Source organism: Hyla sarda, chromosome 4 (assembly GCF_029499605.1).
Source record: "Hyla sarda isolate aHylSar1 chromosome 4, aHylSar1.hap1, whole genome shotgun sequence".
NCBI lineage: Eukaryota > Metazoa > Chordata > Amphibia > Anura > Hylidae > Hyla > Hyla sarda.
The window spans coordinates 374014276-374028737 of NC_079192.1; the positions used below are offsets into that span (position 1 = coordinate 374014276).

Consider the following 14462-nt stretch of genomic DNA (forward strand, 5'->3'; position numbering starts at 1 on the left):
TATGGCTCATTTAAGTCTTATTTGAAATCGACAAAGGCGCTATATGTGCCCTACTGAAGGTACAGGATCCCAATATTAGTGTCAAATGCACATTCACCTGGACAACATGACTGACAGGCACTGCCATAGGGATGCTACTGCCACTAAACTGAAGATCCTACAGGAATCAGTATCTTGCATCAAAGAGAGATAAGGACAAAGTACAGGAAAAAATGTTGTCGACTATTGTGCAACTATATCTGGTCTTAACACCTACTGTGAGCAAGAAACTGAGGACAGACAAGGATTTGGTAATAAGAAGCTTGTGTAAATTAAGAGCAAAACTCCCCTACCTCCTTATCTATCTGCTGAAAAACTTATAATTTATATATATATATATATATATATATATATATATATATATATATATACCAGAAATATCCATAGAATTGAAGTGTAGTAATAGCATGAAGTCATGTAGTAGTCCTTATGCAATATGCTCGACATTAAGCCAATCCCCAGCATGTCTAAGCAGGAGAAGAAATGCCCCACCTTTCTGTTTGTACCTAAAAGTTCCACCATGAATCTACCTGTCACCACTGCACCCCCGGGCAACATCTAAATTCTTCTAGGATGGATGTATGAAACAATATAAGAAGTGTGTTAGTGTGATCTATCTATCTATCTATCTAGATAAAGTAAATATGATGCAGCACTCCACAGATAGCAAAAAGGTGGTTTTATTCCATCATATGCAAAGACAACGTTTCACCAGTCTCACACTGGGTTTTTCAAGTGTGAGACTGGTGAAACGTTGTCTTTGCACATGATGGAATAAAACCACCTTTTTGCTATCTGTGGAGTGCTGCATCATATTTACTTTATCTGGATTAAGGAACCGGAGGACCCAGGTTCCAGATATGCGGGCACATCTTTTCTACTCTGGATATTATTAGTGCCGTTTTTATTTGCATTGTATCTATCTATGTATCTATCTATCTATCTCATATCCATCTATCTCATATCCATCTATTTATCTCATATCTATATATCTATCTCATATCTATATCTATCTATCTCGTATCCATCTATCTATCTATCTATCTATCTCACATCCATCTATCTATCTCACATCTACCTATCTATCTCATATCTATCTATCTACCTATCTATCTCATATCTACCTATCTATCTCATATCTATCTATCTACCTATCTATCTCATATCTATCTATCTACCTATCTATCTCATATCTATCTATCTCACATCTACCTATCTATCTCATATCTATCTATCTCATATCTATCTATCTCATATCTATCTCTTATCCATCTATCTATCTCATATCCATCTATCTATCTCATATCTATCTTTCTGCTTTGTCTGCTTGACGTTACTGCTCTGAGATGAGTTAAATAAATCACTTTGTTTCCGATATTGTAAATAAATCACATTGTGTGTCTGTCTATTACGTCTATTTATCATTGTAAACTTACATGAAAGCTCTACAAAAGGTTTTTGCAAACTCATCTTACGGATTCAGGTGGAAACTCCTTGATTTACCTGTTTTCAGTTGTGATGGGTGTTTCCTGTTTCACCTGATCCCATCCTTCACAATTTATAGCTTGCATCACTGATATTCTGCGGGCAGTGACTGCAGAGAAGCAAAGATCAGAAGCCTTCTCCTTGGAAAGGTAACTATAGAATAATCTTCTACATTACTGTGTTTAAATGGGAAAGAAAAATAACCCTGAGAAATAGATATTAGTTCTAGGACATTTTAAAGGGGTTGTCCACAATTAGGAAAAATTCTTAATACCAAATGCCTGTAATGTAGTGTGTTGTGGAAAATGTATATTTAAACCCAGATATAACAATTATGTGTAGTCTTTTCTATTCTTCTCCATCTGATCCTCCTCTTCTTTCAGCTTTTCTCACCTCTGCAAAGTTTAAAACCTAGATGTTTAGCTCTTCACTTTTCTGTATATATCCATCTTCTATATTTAGAAAACCTACTTTTAGTGCCCCACACTATGCTTCTAATTTAATACTTCAACACTATGTGCCCTTAATTATAATATTGACACACACTGTGCCCCTGAATATAATACTGTCACACTCCGTGCCCCTGAATATAATACTGCCACACACTGTACCCTGAATATAATACTGCCACACTCTGTGTCCCAGAATTTAATACTGCTATACAATGACCCCTGAATATAATACCCACACACAATGTGCCCCTGAATACAATACTTCTGCATGCTGTCTCCTGAATATAATACTGTCACACTCTGTGCCCCTGAATATAATACTGCCACACTCTGTGCCCCTGAGTATAATACTGCCACACACTTTGCCCCTGAATATAATACTGCCTCACACTGTACCCCTGAATATAATACTGCCTCACACTGTACCCCTGAATATAATACTGTCACACTCTGTGCCCCTGAATATAATACTGTCACACTCCGTGCCCCTGAATATAATACTGCCACACACTGTACCCTGAATATAATACTGCCACACTCTGTGTCCCAGAATTTAATACTGCAATACAATGACCCCTGAATATAATACTCGCACACAATGTGCCACTGAATACAATACTTCTGCATGCTGTCTCCTGAATATAATACTGTCACACTCTGTGCCCCTGAATATAATACTGTCACACACTGTGCCCCTGAATATAATACTGTCACACTCTGTGCCCCTGAATATAATACTGTCACACACTGTGCCCCTGAATATAATACTGCCACACTCTGTGCCCCTGAATATAATACTGCCACACACTGTACCCCTGAATATAATACTGCCTCACACTGTACCCCTGAATATAATGCTACCACACTCTGTGTCCCAGAATTTAATATTGCAATACAATGACCCCTGAATATAATACTGCCACACTCTGTGTCCCTAAATATAATATTGCCACATACTGTGCCTATAAATATAATACTGTCACACTCTGTGCTCCTATTGCCACACTCTGTACATCCTAGTCTAATACTGCCACACTCTCTGCCCCTGAATACACAGGTGAAACTCGAAATATTAGAATATTGTTCAAAAGTTCATTTATTTCAGTAATGCAACTTAAAAGGGGAAACTAATATATGAGAGAGACTCCTTACATGCAAGGCAAGATACGGTAGTTCAAGCCGTGAATAACATAATTGTGATGATTATGGCTTACAGCTCATGAAAACCCCAAATCCCCAATATATTATAGATACAGCGATCGGCACTCCCTTCACGGCTAGCAGCTAGGCATGTATAACCAACTGGTGTATGCATGAGAAATGTCCCGATATAGCGGTGCACCGTATGGCCTCTGTTCAGGTTCTAACACCCCCCAAAGAAGAGCTTCACTAGCATAGATACAAATGCAGCACAAGGAGACGTACAGGGGAGCACTCAGAGTCCACTCATGGTTACGGTGCCAGGATCATCTTTATTCAGGTGCAGTTAAAACATTAGCTGGACGCCAGGTTCCCGTAGCAGGGTAAGCAGCTTTCACACCCACACAAAGGGCATTTCTTCAGACCAGGTCTGAAGAAGCATCCTTTGTGCGGGCGTGAAAGCTGCTTACCCTGCTACGGGAACCTGGCGTCCAGCTAATGTTTTAACTGCACCTGAATAAAGATGATCCTGGCACCGTAACCATGAGTGGACTCTTTGAGTGCTCCCCTGTACGTCGCCCAATATATTATATGATTTGGGGAGCCATGTGATCTGCTGGTGTTTGTCCACTGTGCTTCATTAAGTCCAGGGTCAACGCATCCGTCTACAAGGAGATTTGGGAGCACTTCATGCTTCCTCCCGCAGATGAGTTGCATTACTGCAAATCTTATTTGCAGCTACAGAAAACTTTTGGTGGAGGTGTTTACTGCTAAGAGGGAATCTACAGGTTATTAAATTCAATTATTCACTTACCTTTTCTCCCTACATTGTGAATGTTTACTCAATGTGCTCAGCAAGAGACCTAAACGGCACAACTATTTGTTAGTATAGTTAGTCTATAATTATCACTTAAATAACAATAAGACCACATGTTATTAGTAATCAATGCAGAAATCCACATAATTCAAAAGGGTTCACTTTTTTTGGGTCTGTATGTCCATAACAATGCTCATCATGATAAAATTAATTGGTAGAAAATATATGATCCTGCAGCACTACAAGCAGTGCATAGAACCCACAATATGGCTTACTATATCTCTCTGGACTTTTGTCATGGAGCAGTCACAATAATGATTTAAAATGTTATTTTACTTTTATTTTTCATTTTTAGTAGTAAAGCAAAACTTTATCCACGATGTCTGGCATTATGAAATGTAAGTATGTGGAGCCATATCTTTTATCTATTCATGTAAATCTTTGCTCATTCTGGGCTACATAGTCATGTGGGAGGTGTAATGATTGACAGCTCTCTATATATTTACAATTATATACAGGGAGCTGCAAAGGGTTATTACAGCTCCTGTCAAGCTCGATGGGAACTATAAAATCTGTATGCAGTAAACTAGATGCAGGGACTCATAATCCTCTGGCAGTGGCTACTCCTCCTGAAAACAAAAGGAATAGGTAGTTGTAATCTTTCTCTCTGCTGACATCATCTACTGGATGAAAGTTGGAAGGCCTCCTTGCACATTAGGTGGTCGACCGATGAGGCCTAGATGAACGAGTTCAGTTGACCTGTGTTTAATGGATATAGGGCCCCTTAAACCCTTCTTGACCCATGATCTTGGGTTGGGTGAGGGAGTATGTTGTGGGTATGGGAGTCGAGCCCGTGCCATACCTGGTGGATAGCGGCTGCTATCTGCAGTTGACACCACCTGGTAATGTCTCTGTTGCTGGTCATTTACTTGTTTAAATGCCACAATCAATTTAACAATTTGTTGGCGCATATCCTTGGTGTCTACTGGCCTGATCATGCTGATTAATTGTCAAGGAAGCTTGACCTGGTGCCCTCTGTGGCCGTCTATTGGCAGGCTGTACCAATGGAGCACCAATCTAATATATCAATGTATGCATATGATTGATTATAAAGGCCCCTAAGGGGTGAGGGGGGCTAAGGAAAGGTGTTAAATAAAGCAAAAAAAATAAAAATAAATTATATATATATATATATATATATATATATATATATATATATATATATATATATATATCTGTGTGTATAGCAAGTAGGAAAGAACCAGCACTGTGTTCAGGACTCCTGGTCCAAGTGGGTGCTCAGCAACTGAAGGTAGAACTCAATACCCCATAGACATCATATCCACTGGATAAGGCATTGTGGTTTATTCACCCATCCAAGTTACAGTGCTACATTTCGGTCTTCACAATGAGACCTTTATCAAGCCCTAATATCCCCCCAATAAAATTACCCCCCCCCCCCCCACACACACACACAAAAAAAATGTAAACAAAACATATTTGGTATCACCACGTGTGGAGTTATCCAAACTATTAGATTATCACATTCCTGTCTCGTACAGTCAATGGGGATGAGCACATCACATCCCCAAAAAATTTGATAAAAAATCATATATCTATAAAAAAAAAAGTACAATTTGTCCTGCAAAAAAATAAGCCTTAATCCATCTCTGTCAGAAAAATAAAACCATTAAGAAGTGAGGCGTAAGAAAACATAAGCACTATATTATGGATATAAAGATTTGCCTACTAAACAGGAAATGGCTTTTGGCTCCAAAGGGTTAGTGCCCACCAACAGAGCTTGCAGTATTTTATTGCCAACTTTCTGGTGCAGGAAATGATAAATCCTCTTCTTTGTGATTCAGAATTCTTCATCATGTTTTGGGGCTGTTGTAGTTAATGTAGTTGCTGACTGTCCTCATTTTGCCAGGACAATACTGCAAATGGGATAGCAAAATTGAGGGATGGCGATAATGTAAATCTTGTCCCAAAGTAGGAATTTTTAGAGATGTTCCCGGGTGGTCTAAGGGTGTGGCCTTAATGCCCGGCGTTGGCTTTTACAATGTTCGCTTCTATGCATGATAACATTAATTTTCAATAACCAGTTTTCGGAAAAGATGATGACAAAGATAAGGACAAGGATAAGGACAGTCACAAGAAAGAAGACAAAGACAGAAAAGATAAGGACAGTCACAAAGAAGACGATAAAGACAGAAAGGATAGAAAGGAAAAGAAGAAGAAGAAGGAGAAAAAGGTGACTATTTTCAGTGCAAAAACCCCATAAAACATACTTACAATGAAAGACGCCTACCTGCTGGATGATAATTATCCATGAGGGAAGGGGTAGGAGTCCCAGGACTATTAGTTGCCCAGACCTGTATCAAAAAACATTTCTAGAGAATTTAGATAGGGGACAGACATTCAAAAAGTGAAAACTAGCACCATGTACATCATCAGACTTTTACATCGAACAAACAAAATTGCCATAATGTGACTAAATAAGATTCACATACATCTAAGTGTTTAAAGATTACAAGTCTGGTGGTGAAGAAGTTAATACCAACTTTGACACCTTCTAATGTACTGAAGAGGTCAATGCCGTTTTCTTTAAAGGGGTTCTCCAGTGGAAAACTTTTTTTTTTAATCAACTGGTGCCAGAAAGTTAAACAGATTTGTAAATTACTTCTATAAAAAAATATTAATCCTTCCAGTACTTATTAGCTGCTGAATACTACAGAGGAAATTTGGAAGACAGTGCTCTCTGCTGACATCATGACCACAGTGCTCTCTGCTGACATCTCTGTCCATTTTAAGAACTCTCCAGAGTAGGAGAAAATCCCCATAGCAAACATATGCTGCTCTGGACAGTTCCTAAAATGGACAGAGATGTCAGCAGAGAGCACTGTGTTCCAAAAAGAAAATAATTTCCTATGTAGTATTCAGCAGCTAATAAGTACTGGAAGGATTAAGATTTTTTAATAGAAGTAATTTACAAATCTGTTTAACTTTCTGGCACCAGTTGATTTAAAAAAAAAAAAGTTTTATACCAGAGTACCCCTTTAAAGAAGCCAGAAGGAATGGATAAAATAAGGGGCAAGTAATGAAAGAACTCAAAATATAAGAGAATATAAACAGAAAAGATAAGCACTGTCACAAGGAAGGCGATAAAGACAGACAGGATAGAAAGGAAAAGAAAAAGGAGAAAAAGGTGACTATTTTCAGTGCAAAAAACTGAAGGAAGGAAAAGTGTTGAGGGAAGGAATAAGGGAAGAAAGTTGGAGGAAAGAAGAAAAGAGAGGGATGGGAGGAAGGAGGGGCAGGGGGAAGAAAGAATAAAGAACAGCAAAGAGCAGAATAAGGGTCTATTCACACGGCGGAATTTCTGCTTGCGGAATTCCACCTCACATTAAAGCCCATAGACTTCTATGGCATTCCACGCTCTTATTTAACCTTCTGAAACTCTGCTTGTGAAATTCCGCTAGCAGAATTGGAGTGCGGAATCCCATAGAAGTCTATGGGCTTTAATTTGAGGCGGAAATTCTGCCATGTGAATAGATCCTAAAGGATAACGGGAAGAAAGAAAGTGTGAAGGAAAGGAGCTAAAAGGTTGGAAGGAAGAATTGAAGGAAGGGAATGGGTTGAAGCAAGGGAGCAAGTCCTGGGAACAAAAGTGTGGGAACTCACCCAAGATTTCCACTCAAGGGCTGGTCCTGCAGTACTCTTGCTAATGGGAATGGTGTTCCTGCTTTGGAAAAAAACTCAGTTCCCACATGTTCCTATAAGACTTGAGCCCTGAGTGGAAGGATGGGAAAGAGTGGAAGGAATAAGGCAATTGTAGAAGAAATGAAGAAATAAAATAAATTCTGCTGTGTGAATGCATGAATTCACAAAAATTGTGTGAATTCTGCAGGATTTAAGCATACATTTAGCTTGATTTCCACACCAATTCCACATTTTGCGCAGAAATTTTATCTCCATTGACTTCAACAGGATTCCACAGCCAAAGTCCAGAAAAATGTAAGACCAGACTTATATTTTTCAGGAGTGCAGAAAGTAGGATTTCCGCATCAAACATTCTGCTGTGTGAGTGACCCTGCGGGATTCCATTTAAGTGAATGGGCAATAAAGCTAGGCAGAATTCTCTGCGGAGTAGAGTAATATGTAGGAACAAAATACATCAGACCTGTAAGTGACGGGGAAAAAATAGAAATAAAAAACCACTGCAATATCTATTATTATCTGTGTATGTAACTATTCCACTGACCTCGTATTCCTTTTGCTTCTTATAGGATGGAGATAAGTGCGGCAGCAGTTCCAGCTCTGACAGTGATTCTGATGTAAGTCCATACTACAAAAAATCATCACCGTGGGTTTCAGCAGTAAGACCCGATGCGATCAACAACTTTTCACATGACTGGCCTCTTAAGGAAGCAGGGCGTACCTGCACGCCCTGCGCCTGGTCCCGCTATTTAAAACGGGGTCACTCTGTGACCCCGGGTCATACCGGGTCGGTCTCGGCGGTTTATGATAGCCGGGACCCTGGTCTAGTAGCGTGCGGCACCGATCGTTGTGCCGCGCGCTATTAACCCTTCAGACACGACGATCAAAGTGGATTGTCGCGTCTAAAATGAAAGTAAAAGCTTCCCGGCACCTCAGTCGGGCTGATCGGGACTATCGCGATAAAATCGCGATGTTCCGATCAGCTAGGACGCGAGCGGAGGTCCCCTTACTTTGCTCCGTCACGTCCGATTGGCGTTTGATTGCTTCAAGCCTGAGCTACAGGATTGAGCAATCAACCCACTATTACACTGACCCATGTAAAGCTATGGCTTTGCAGGGATCAGGGTAAAAGATCAGTGTGTGCAGTGTTATAGGTCCCTATTGGAGCTATAACACTGCAAAAAAGAAAAGCGAATAAAGGTCATTTAACCCCTTCCCTTATAAAAGTTTGAATCACCCCCCTTTTCCCATTAATAAAAAAAAAAACTGTGTAAATAAAAATTAAAATAAACATATGTGGTATCGCCGCGTGCAGAAATGTCCGAACTATAAAAATATATCATTAATTAAACCGCACGGTCAATGGCGTACGCACAAAAATAATTCCAAAGTCCAAAATTGTGTATTTTTGGTCACTTTTTATATAATGATAAATGAATAAAAAGTGATCAAAAATTCCGATCAATGCAAAAATGGTACCAATAAAAACTTCAGAATACGGCACAAAAAATGAGCCCTCATACCGGCCCGGCCCGGGTTATAGGGGTCAGAAGATGAGAATTTTTAATGTATAAATTTTCCTGCATGTAGTTATGATTTTTTTTCAGAAGTACGACAAAATCAAACCTATATAAGTAGGGCATCATTTTAACCATAAGGACCTACAGAATAAAGAGAAGGTGTCATTTTTACCGAAAAATGCACTGGGTAGAAACGGAAGCCCCAAAAGTTACAAAATGACATTTTTTCTTCAATTTTGTCGCACAATACATTTTTTTTCCATTTCGACGTGGACTTTTTGGTAAAATGACTGTCACTGCAAATTAGAATCAGTGGCGCAAAAAATAAGCCATCATATGGAATTTTATGTGCAAAATTGAAAGCGTTATGAATTTTAGAAGGTGATAAGGAAAAAATGAAAATGCAAAAACGGAAAAACACTGAGCCCTTGAGGGGTTAACATGTCAAAAGTTGTTAATGGCAGTTCTATGTACAACAGTATACATAAAGAAAATTCATTCCCTCTAGTGGGGGTTTTAGGAAACCAGCACATTATTTTATAACTCTTTGTAAGAGATTTGCTGCTGTGTATAAAACAAAGCTCCTACCACTATAAAAGAAAATTATTCAGCCCAGAATTTTAAACCCACTGAGGTGAAAAATGTTGATATTTATATTAAAGGGGTACCCCGGTGGAATACATTTTTTTTTCTCAACTGGTGCCAAAATGTTAAACAGATTTGTAAATTACTTCTATGTAAAAATCTTAATCCTTCCAGTACTTATCAGCTGCTGTATGCTCCAGTGGAAGTTCTTTTCTTTTTGAATTTCTTTTCTGTCTGACCACATTGCTCTCTGCTGACACCTCTGTCCATGTCAGGAACTGTCCAGAGCAGGATAGGTTTGCTATAAGGATTTTCTCCTTCCTTGGACTTATGTTTTTTGGATAAAACAAAATATAGTGGGAACACTGCAAACAGGGATGTTACGAGTAACCACGGGGCTCCATTAACATTCCACCATGTTAACCTTTTAGTAATACACAAAGTAATTTCACAGTGTATGGTTTATGTGCACCATAATGTTACAGTACAGCAACAATGCACACAGTGATGTCACAGTACAGCAACAATGCACACAGTGATGTCACAGTACAGCAACAATGCACACAGTGATGTCACAGTACAGCAACAATGCACACAGTGATGTCACAGTACAGCAACAATGCACACAGTGATGTCACAGTACAGCAACAATGCACACAGTGATGTCACAGTACAGCAACAATGCACACAGTGATGTCACAGTACAGCAACAATGCACACAGTGATGTCACAGTACAGCAACAATGCACACAGTGATGTCACAGTACAGCAACAATGCACACAGTGATTCCACAGTACAGCAACAATGCACACAGTGAGGTCATAAATACAGCAATAATACAAAGTCAAGTTACAGTACAGGGTTAATGCATACAACATTAATGTCACAATACATGGATAATGTACACAGGGACATCACAGAACTCATAATGTACACAATGATTTTACATTACAGGGATCATATACTGCATTAAGCCATAGCACATATGTAACATACCTAAAAAGGTCACCATGTACAGTGTGACAGCATAGGATAAAAACATACATTGATGTCACACGTTGACACGTCATCAGAACATAATAATAGCGCAAAATATATATATATATAAAAAAAAATTATTTAAAGGGGTACTCCGGCGCTTAGACATCTTATCCCCTATCCAAAGGATAGGGGATAAGATGCCTGATCACGGGGGTCCCGCCGCTGGGGACCAGTTAAAATCAGCCCCCGAAGCATGTTCGCTCCGGGTCTGATTACCGGCGACCACAGGGCCGGCGGCGTGTGACGTCATGCCTCCGCCCCGTGTGACGTCACGTTCCGCCCCTCAATGCAAGCCTATGGGAGGGGGCGTGACAGCTGTCACGCCCCCTCCCATAGGCTTGCATTGAGGGGCGGAGCATGACGTCACACGCCGCCGGCCCTGTGGTCACCGGTAATCGGACCCGGAGCGAATATGCTCCGGGGGCTGATTTTAACTGGGGTGCTGCATGCGAGATCACGGGGGTCCCCAGCGGCGGATAAGGGGATAAGATGTCTAAGCGCCGGAGTACCCCTTTAAGTAATACCACAGAACATTTATAATGCACAGGTGGGATAACCATGGGGGCTCCATAGTAGAATGCGGTAGAATAACTTTTTATTCCCTTTTTATTCTTTAACTGTAAATATTGGAGTGTAGACGAGCTCCTTAGTCGTTGGGCCCCATATCGACTGCTGTGTCTGCTCTCTTGGTAGTTACGCCTATGACTGCAAATAAAGCCCTATATTGGTGTCATGGTCAGAAGACAGTCATTGGCTGTCCGGGCATGCTGGGAGTTGTAGTTTTGCAACATCTGGAGGTCCGCAGGTTGAAGACCACTGCTCTACATGATGTGCCATCATTTATAAACATGATCTAAGCTGATGTAGTACCACTGTGTGACCAGCAGGTGGCAATATGTTGATAATTTTTGGTGACAGCTGAATTTTCCCTTTGTGTTGCATGTTGCACTGTAGTGAACAAGAAAGACAGGCTTCCAGCTCCAGATTTCTTAAATTGTAGATCTGGTAAAAACACAAAGTATTATTCACTGTCTCTAATCTTGGCTGCATAGAGGCTCTGCATGGAGGAGAAACATTACCCTCAGTTTGGGGCAGTTTCTGTACAGTCAGGAGAATGCCCGCACGAGTTGCTAGAAATGCATCTGACCCTCAAATGATGTGTTTTTACCAGATGTCCAATGCAACTTAAATCTTTATCAAATCTAGAGCTGGAAGCCTGTTTACTTCCTTATCCTAAATATGCAGTTGAGTCCAAGGGTGTCATTACATGCTCCAAATATACAGGACTCACAGTGGATCAGGATTTGTGCATTGTCCCGTGCAATAGTATAGTATACAAAAAAAAAAGTTTTGTTTTTGCAAACCATATACAACCATATAGCAAACCGTATACATTGACCTCCCATACAAAAATATACACAGCAAGATGTATCTGGTTGTGTAGGTTTTTGTACTTGTATGGTTTTGTGTCCGGTTGTGTCCTGTTTTTGTGTTTACAAAGGGTTTTGTGTCCTTTATTAAAGGGGTACTCTGGTGAAAACCTTTTTTCTTTTAAATCAACTGGTGGCAGAAAGTTAAACATATTTGTAAATTACTTCTATTAAAAAATCTTAATCCTTGCAGTACTTATTAGCTGCTGAATGCTACAGAGGAAATTCCTTTCTTTTTGGAACACATATGACATCAGGAACACAGTGCTCTCTGCTGACATCTCTGTCCATTTTAGCAACCGTATGCTAAGGGCAGCATGGTGGCTCAGTGGTTAGCATTGCTGCCTTGCAGTGCTGGGGACTTGGGTTCAAATCCCACTAAGGACAACAATAAATAAAGCGTTATTTTTATTATAATAAAGTCAGCAGAGAGAACTGTGCTCGTGATGTCATCAGAGAGCATTCCAAAAAGAAAAGAATTTCCTCTGTAGTATTCAGCAGCTAATAAGTACAGGAAGGATTAAGATTTTTTAATAGAAGTAATTTACAAATATGTTTAACTTTCTGCCACCAGTTGATTTAAAAAAAAATGGTTTTCACCAGAGTACCCCTTTAAAACCGTATAAGGTTTTTTTTTTTTATAACATTGTTGTCAATGGAAACTGTATTGAGCGCAAGATTGCATTCAGTTTTGTCAGTTTTTGAGTGGTAAGTTTTCCAAAATAAAAAATGATTCAAAACAGTACAGCAAAATTAGTATGTGAATGTAGCCTTAAGGGGGTACTCCGCCCCTAGACATCTTATCCCCTATCCAAAGGATAGCCGATAAGATGTCAGATCGCCAGGGTCCCGCTGCTGGGGACCCCCGGGATCTCCTTCGGCACCTAGCTATCATTACTGCGTAGAGCACACTCACTCTGTGCGTAATGACTGGCGATACAGGGGCCGGAGCATTGTGATGTCACGGCTCCGCCCCCTCGTGATGTCATGGGCAGCCCCCTTAATGCAATGTCTATGGGAGGGGGCGTGATGGCTGCCACGCCCCCTCCCATAGACTTGTATTGAGGGGGTGGGCCATGATGTCACAAGGGTGCGGAGCCGTGATGTAACGATGCTCCGGCCCCTGTATTGCCCGTCATTATGCACGGAGCGAGTTAGCTCTGTGCAGTAATGATAGCGGGGTGCCGCAGCGGAGACCCCAGGGGTCCCCAGCAGCGGGACCCCGGCAATCTGACATCCTATCCCCTATCCTTTGGAAAGAGGATAAGATCCTAGGTGTGGAGTACCCCTTTAAAGAGTACCTGTCATCACAAAAACTTTTTTATATGTTGTTAATTAATGTATTAGAAACAACTTTCTAATACCATATCATTAAAAAAAATGGTATTTATATAAACTGACCACTAGGGGTCTCCCTACATGTCCCGGCCGCAAGTCTCTCATAGAGTTCAGACTCATGCATGAGTCCTAACTCTCATAGTGCAGCCTGGACACTGACGAGCACAGCGCAGCTCCCTGCCTGTCAATCTGACAGACGGGAGCGAGAGTTGTGCACGCTGCATGGCGCACCTCAGCTACATTGAACACTGCCTGCAGCGAGCAAGATTTCAAAGAGGATTATCAAGGCTGCCGCTCCACCACCAGAATGTATGACCATAACAATGGACCTGTTGTCTGAGAACAGAATTCTGATTGTGGCCGAACACTTGACTAGAGATCAATGAATGTATTCCACCTACAAACTCCAAATCCACATATGTGATATCTTATTTGCTGCCATTCTAACATGCTTTTATTTAATTCACAGGGAGACAAAAAGAAGAAAGGCAAAGACTGAAGTCCTGGAAAGTCTGTGACCGGTGCTGCTGACCCCCTTAGGAGAACAAAACTTTGTTACTTAATGACTTTTTCGCTTTATTTTGTATGTATATGTTTTATATCATACTGTGTTATTGGTCACTATGAATTTCTAATAAAGTTAGAAATGAGTTGATAACATTTTCACTAGTTTCTCAGCTTCTGGGATTTTACTGCCGTTATGATAAGCTGTATGTAATATAAGGCAGCAATGCCAACACATCGAAACAAGCAACCAATCTGCTGTGGATAACTAATAAAAGTCTATATGATCTGGGTATTGGCCATTTAGACAATAGTCTGTGGTATAATGCATTGCCTTTAATTTGCAGCATAGATTATTATGATAGCCTTGGGGATAACTTTATGTAATTT

The 14462-nt window shown here is 40.3% G+C and overlaps 1 protein-coding gene across 2 annotated transcripts; it reads left to right on the plus strand.

Annotated features, from left to right (window-relative positions):
• Window positions 1-257: 257 nt before the first annotated feature.
• On the plus strand, window positions 258-14220 carry LOC130367085 (uncharacterized). 2 transcript variants are annotated; one of them, XM_056569471.1, is made up of 7 exons: window positions 258-290; window positions 1604-1673; window positions 3855-3904; window positions 4289-4331; window positions 6039-6187; window positions 8223-8270; window positions 14038-14220. In XM_056569471.1, exons 4-7 carry the CDS (start codon window positions 4313-4315, stop codon window positions 14065-14067), a joined length of 246 nt encoding a protein of 81 aa, XP_056425446.1. In that variant the 5' UTR covers window positions 258-290; window positions 1604-1673; window positions 3855-3904; window positions 4289-4312; the 3' UTR covers window positions 14068-14220. The 2 variants fall into 2 exon arrangements, with proteins under 2 accessions (XP_056425446.1, XP_056425447.1); XM_056569472.1 differs by lacking the exons at window positions 258-290; window positions 3855-3904 and having other exon boundaries at window positions 1496-1673.
• The last annotated feature ends 242 nt before the right edge of the window (window positions 14221-14462 follow it).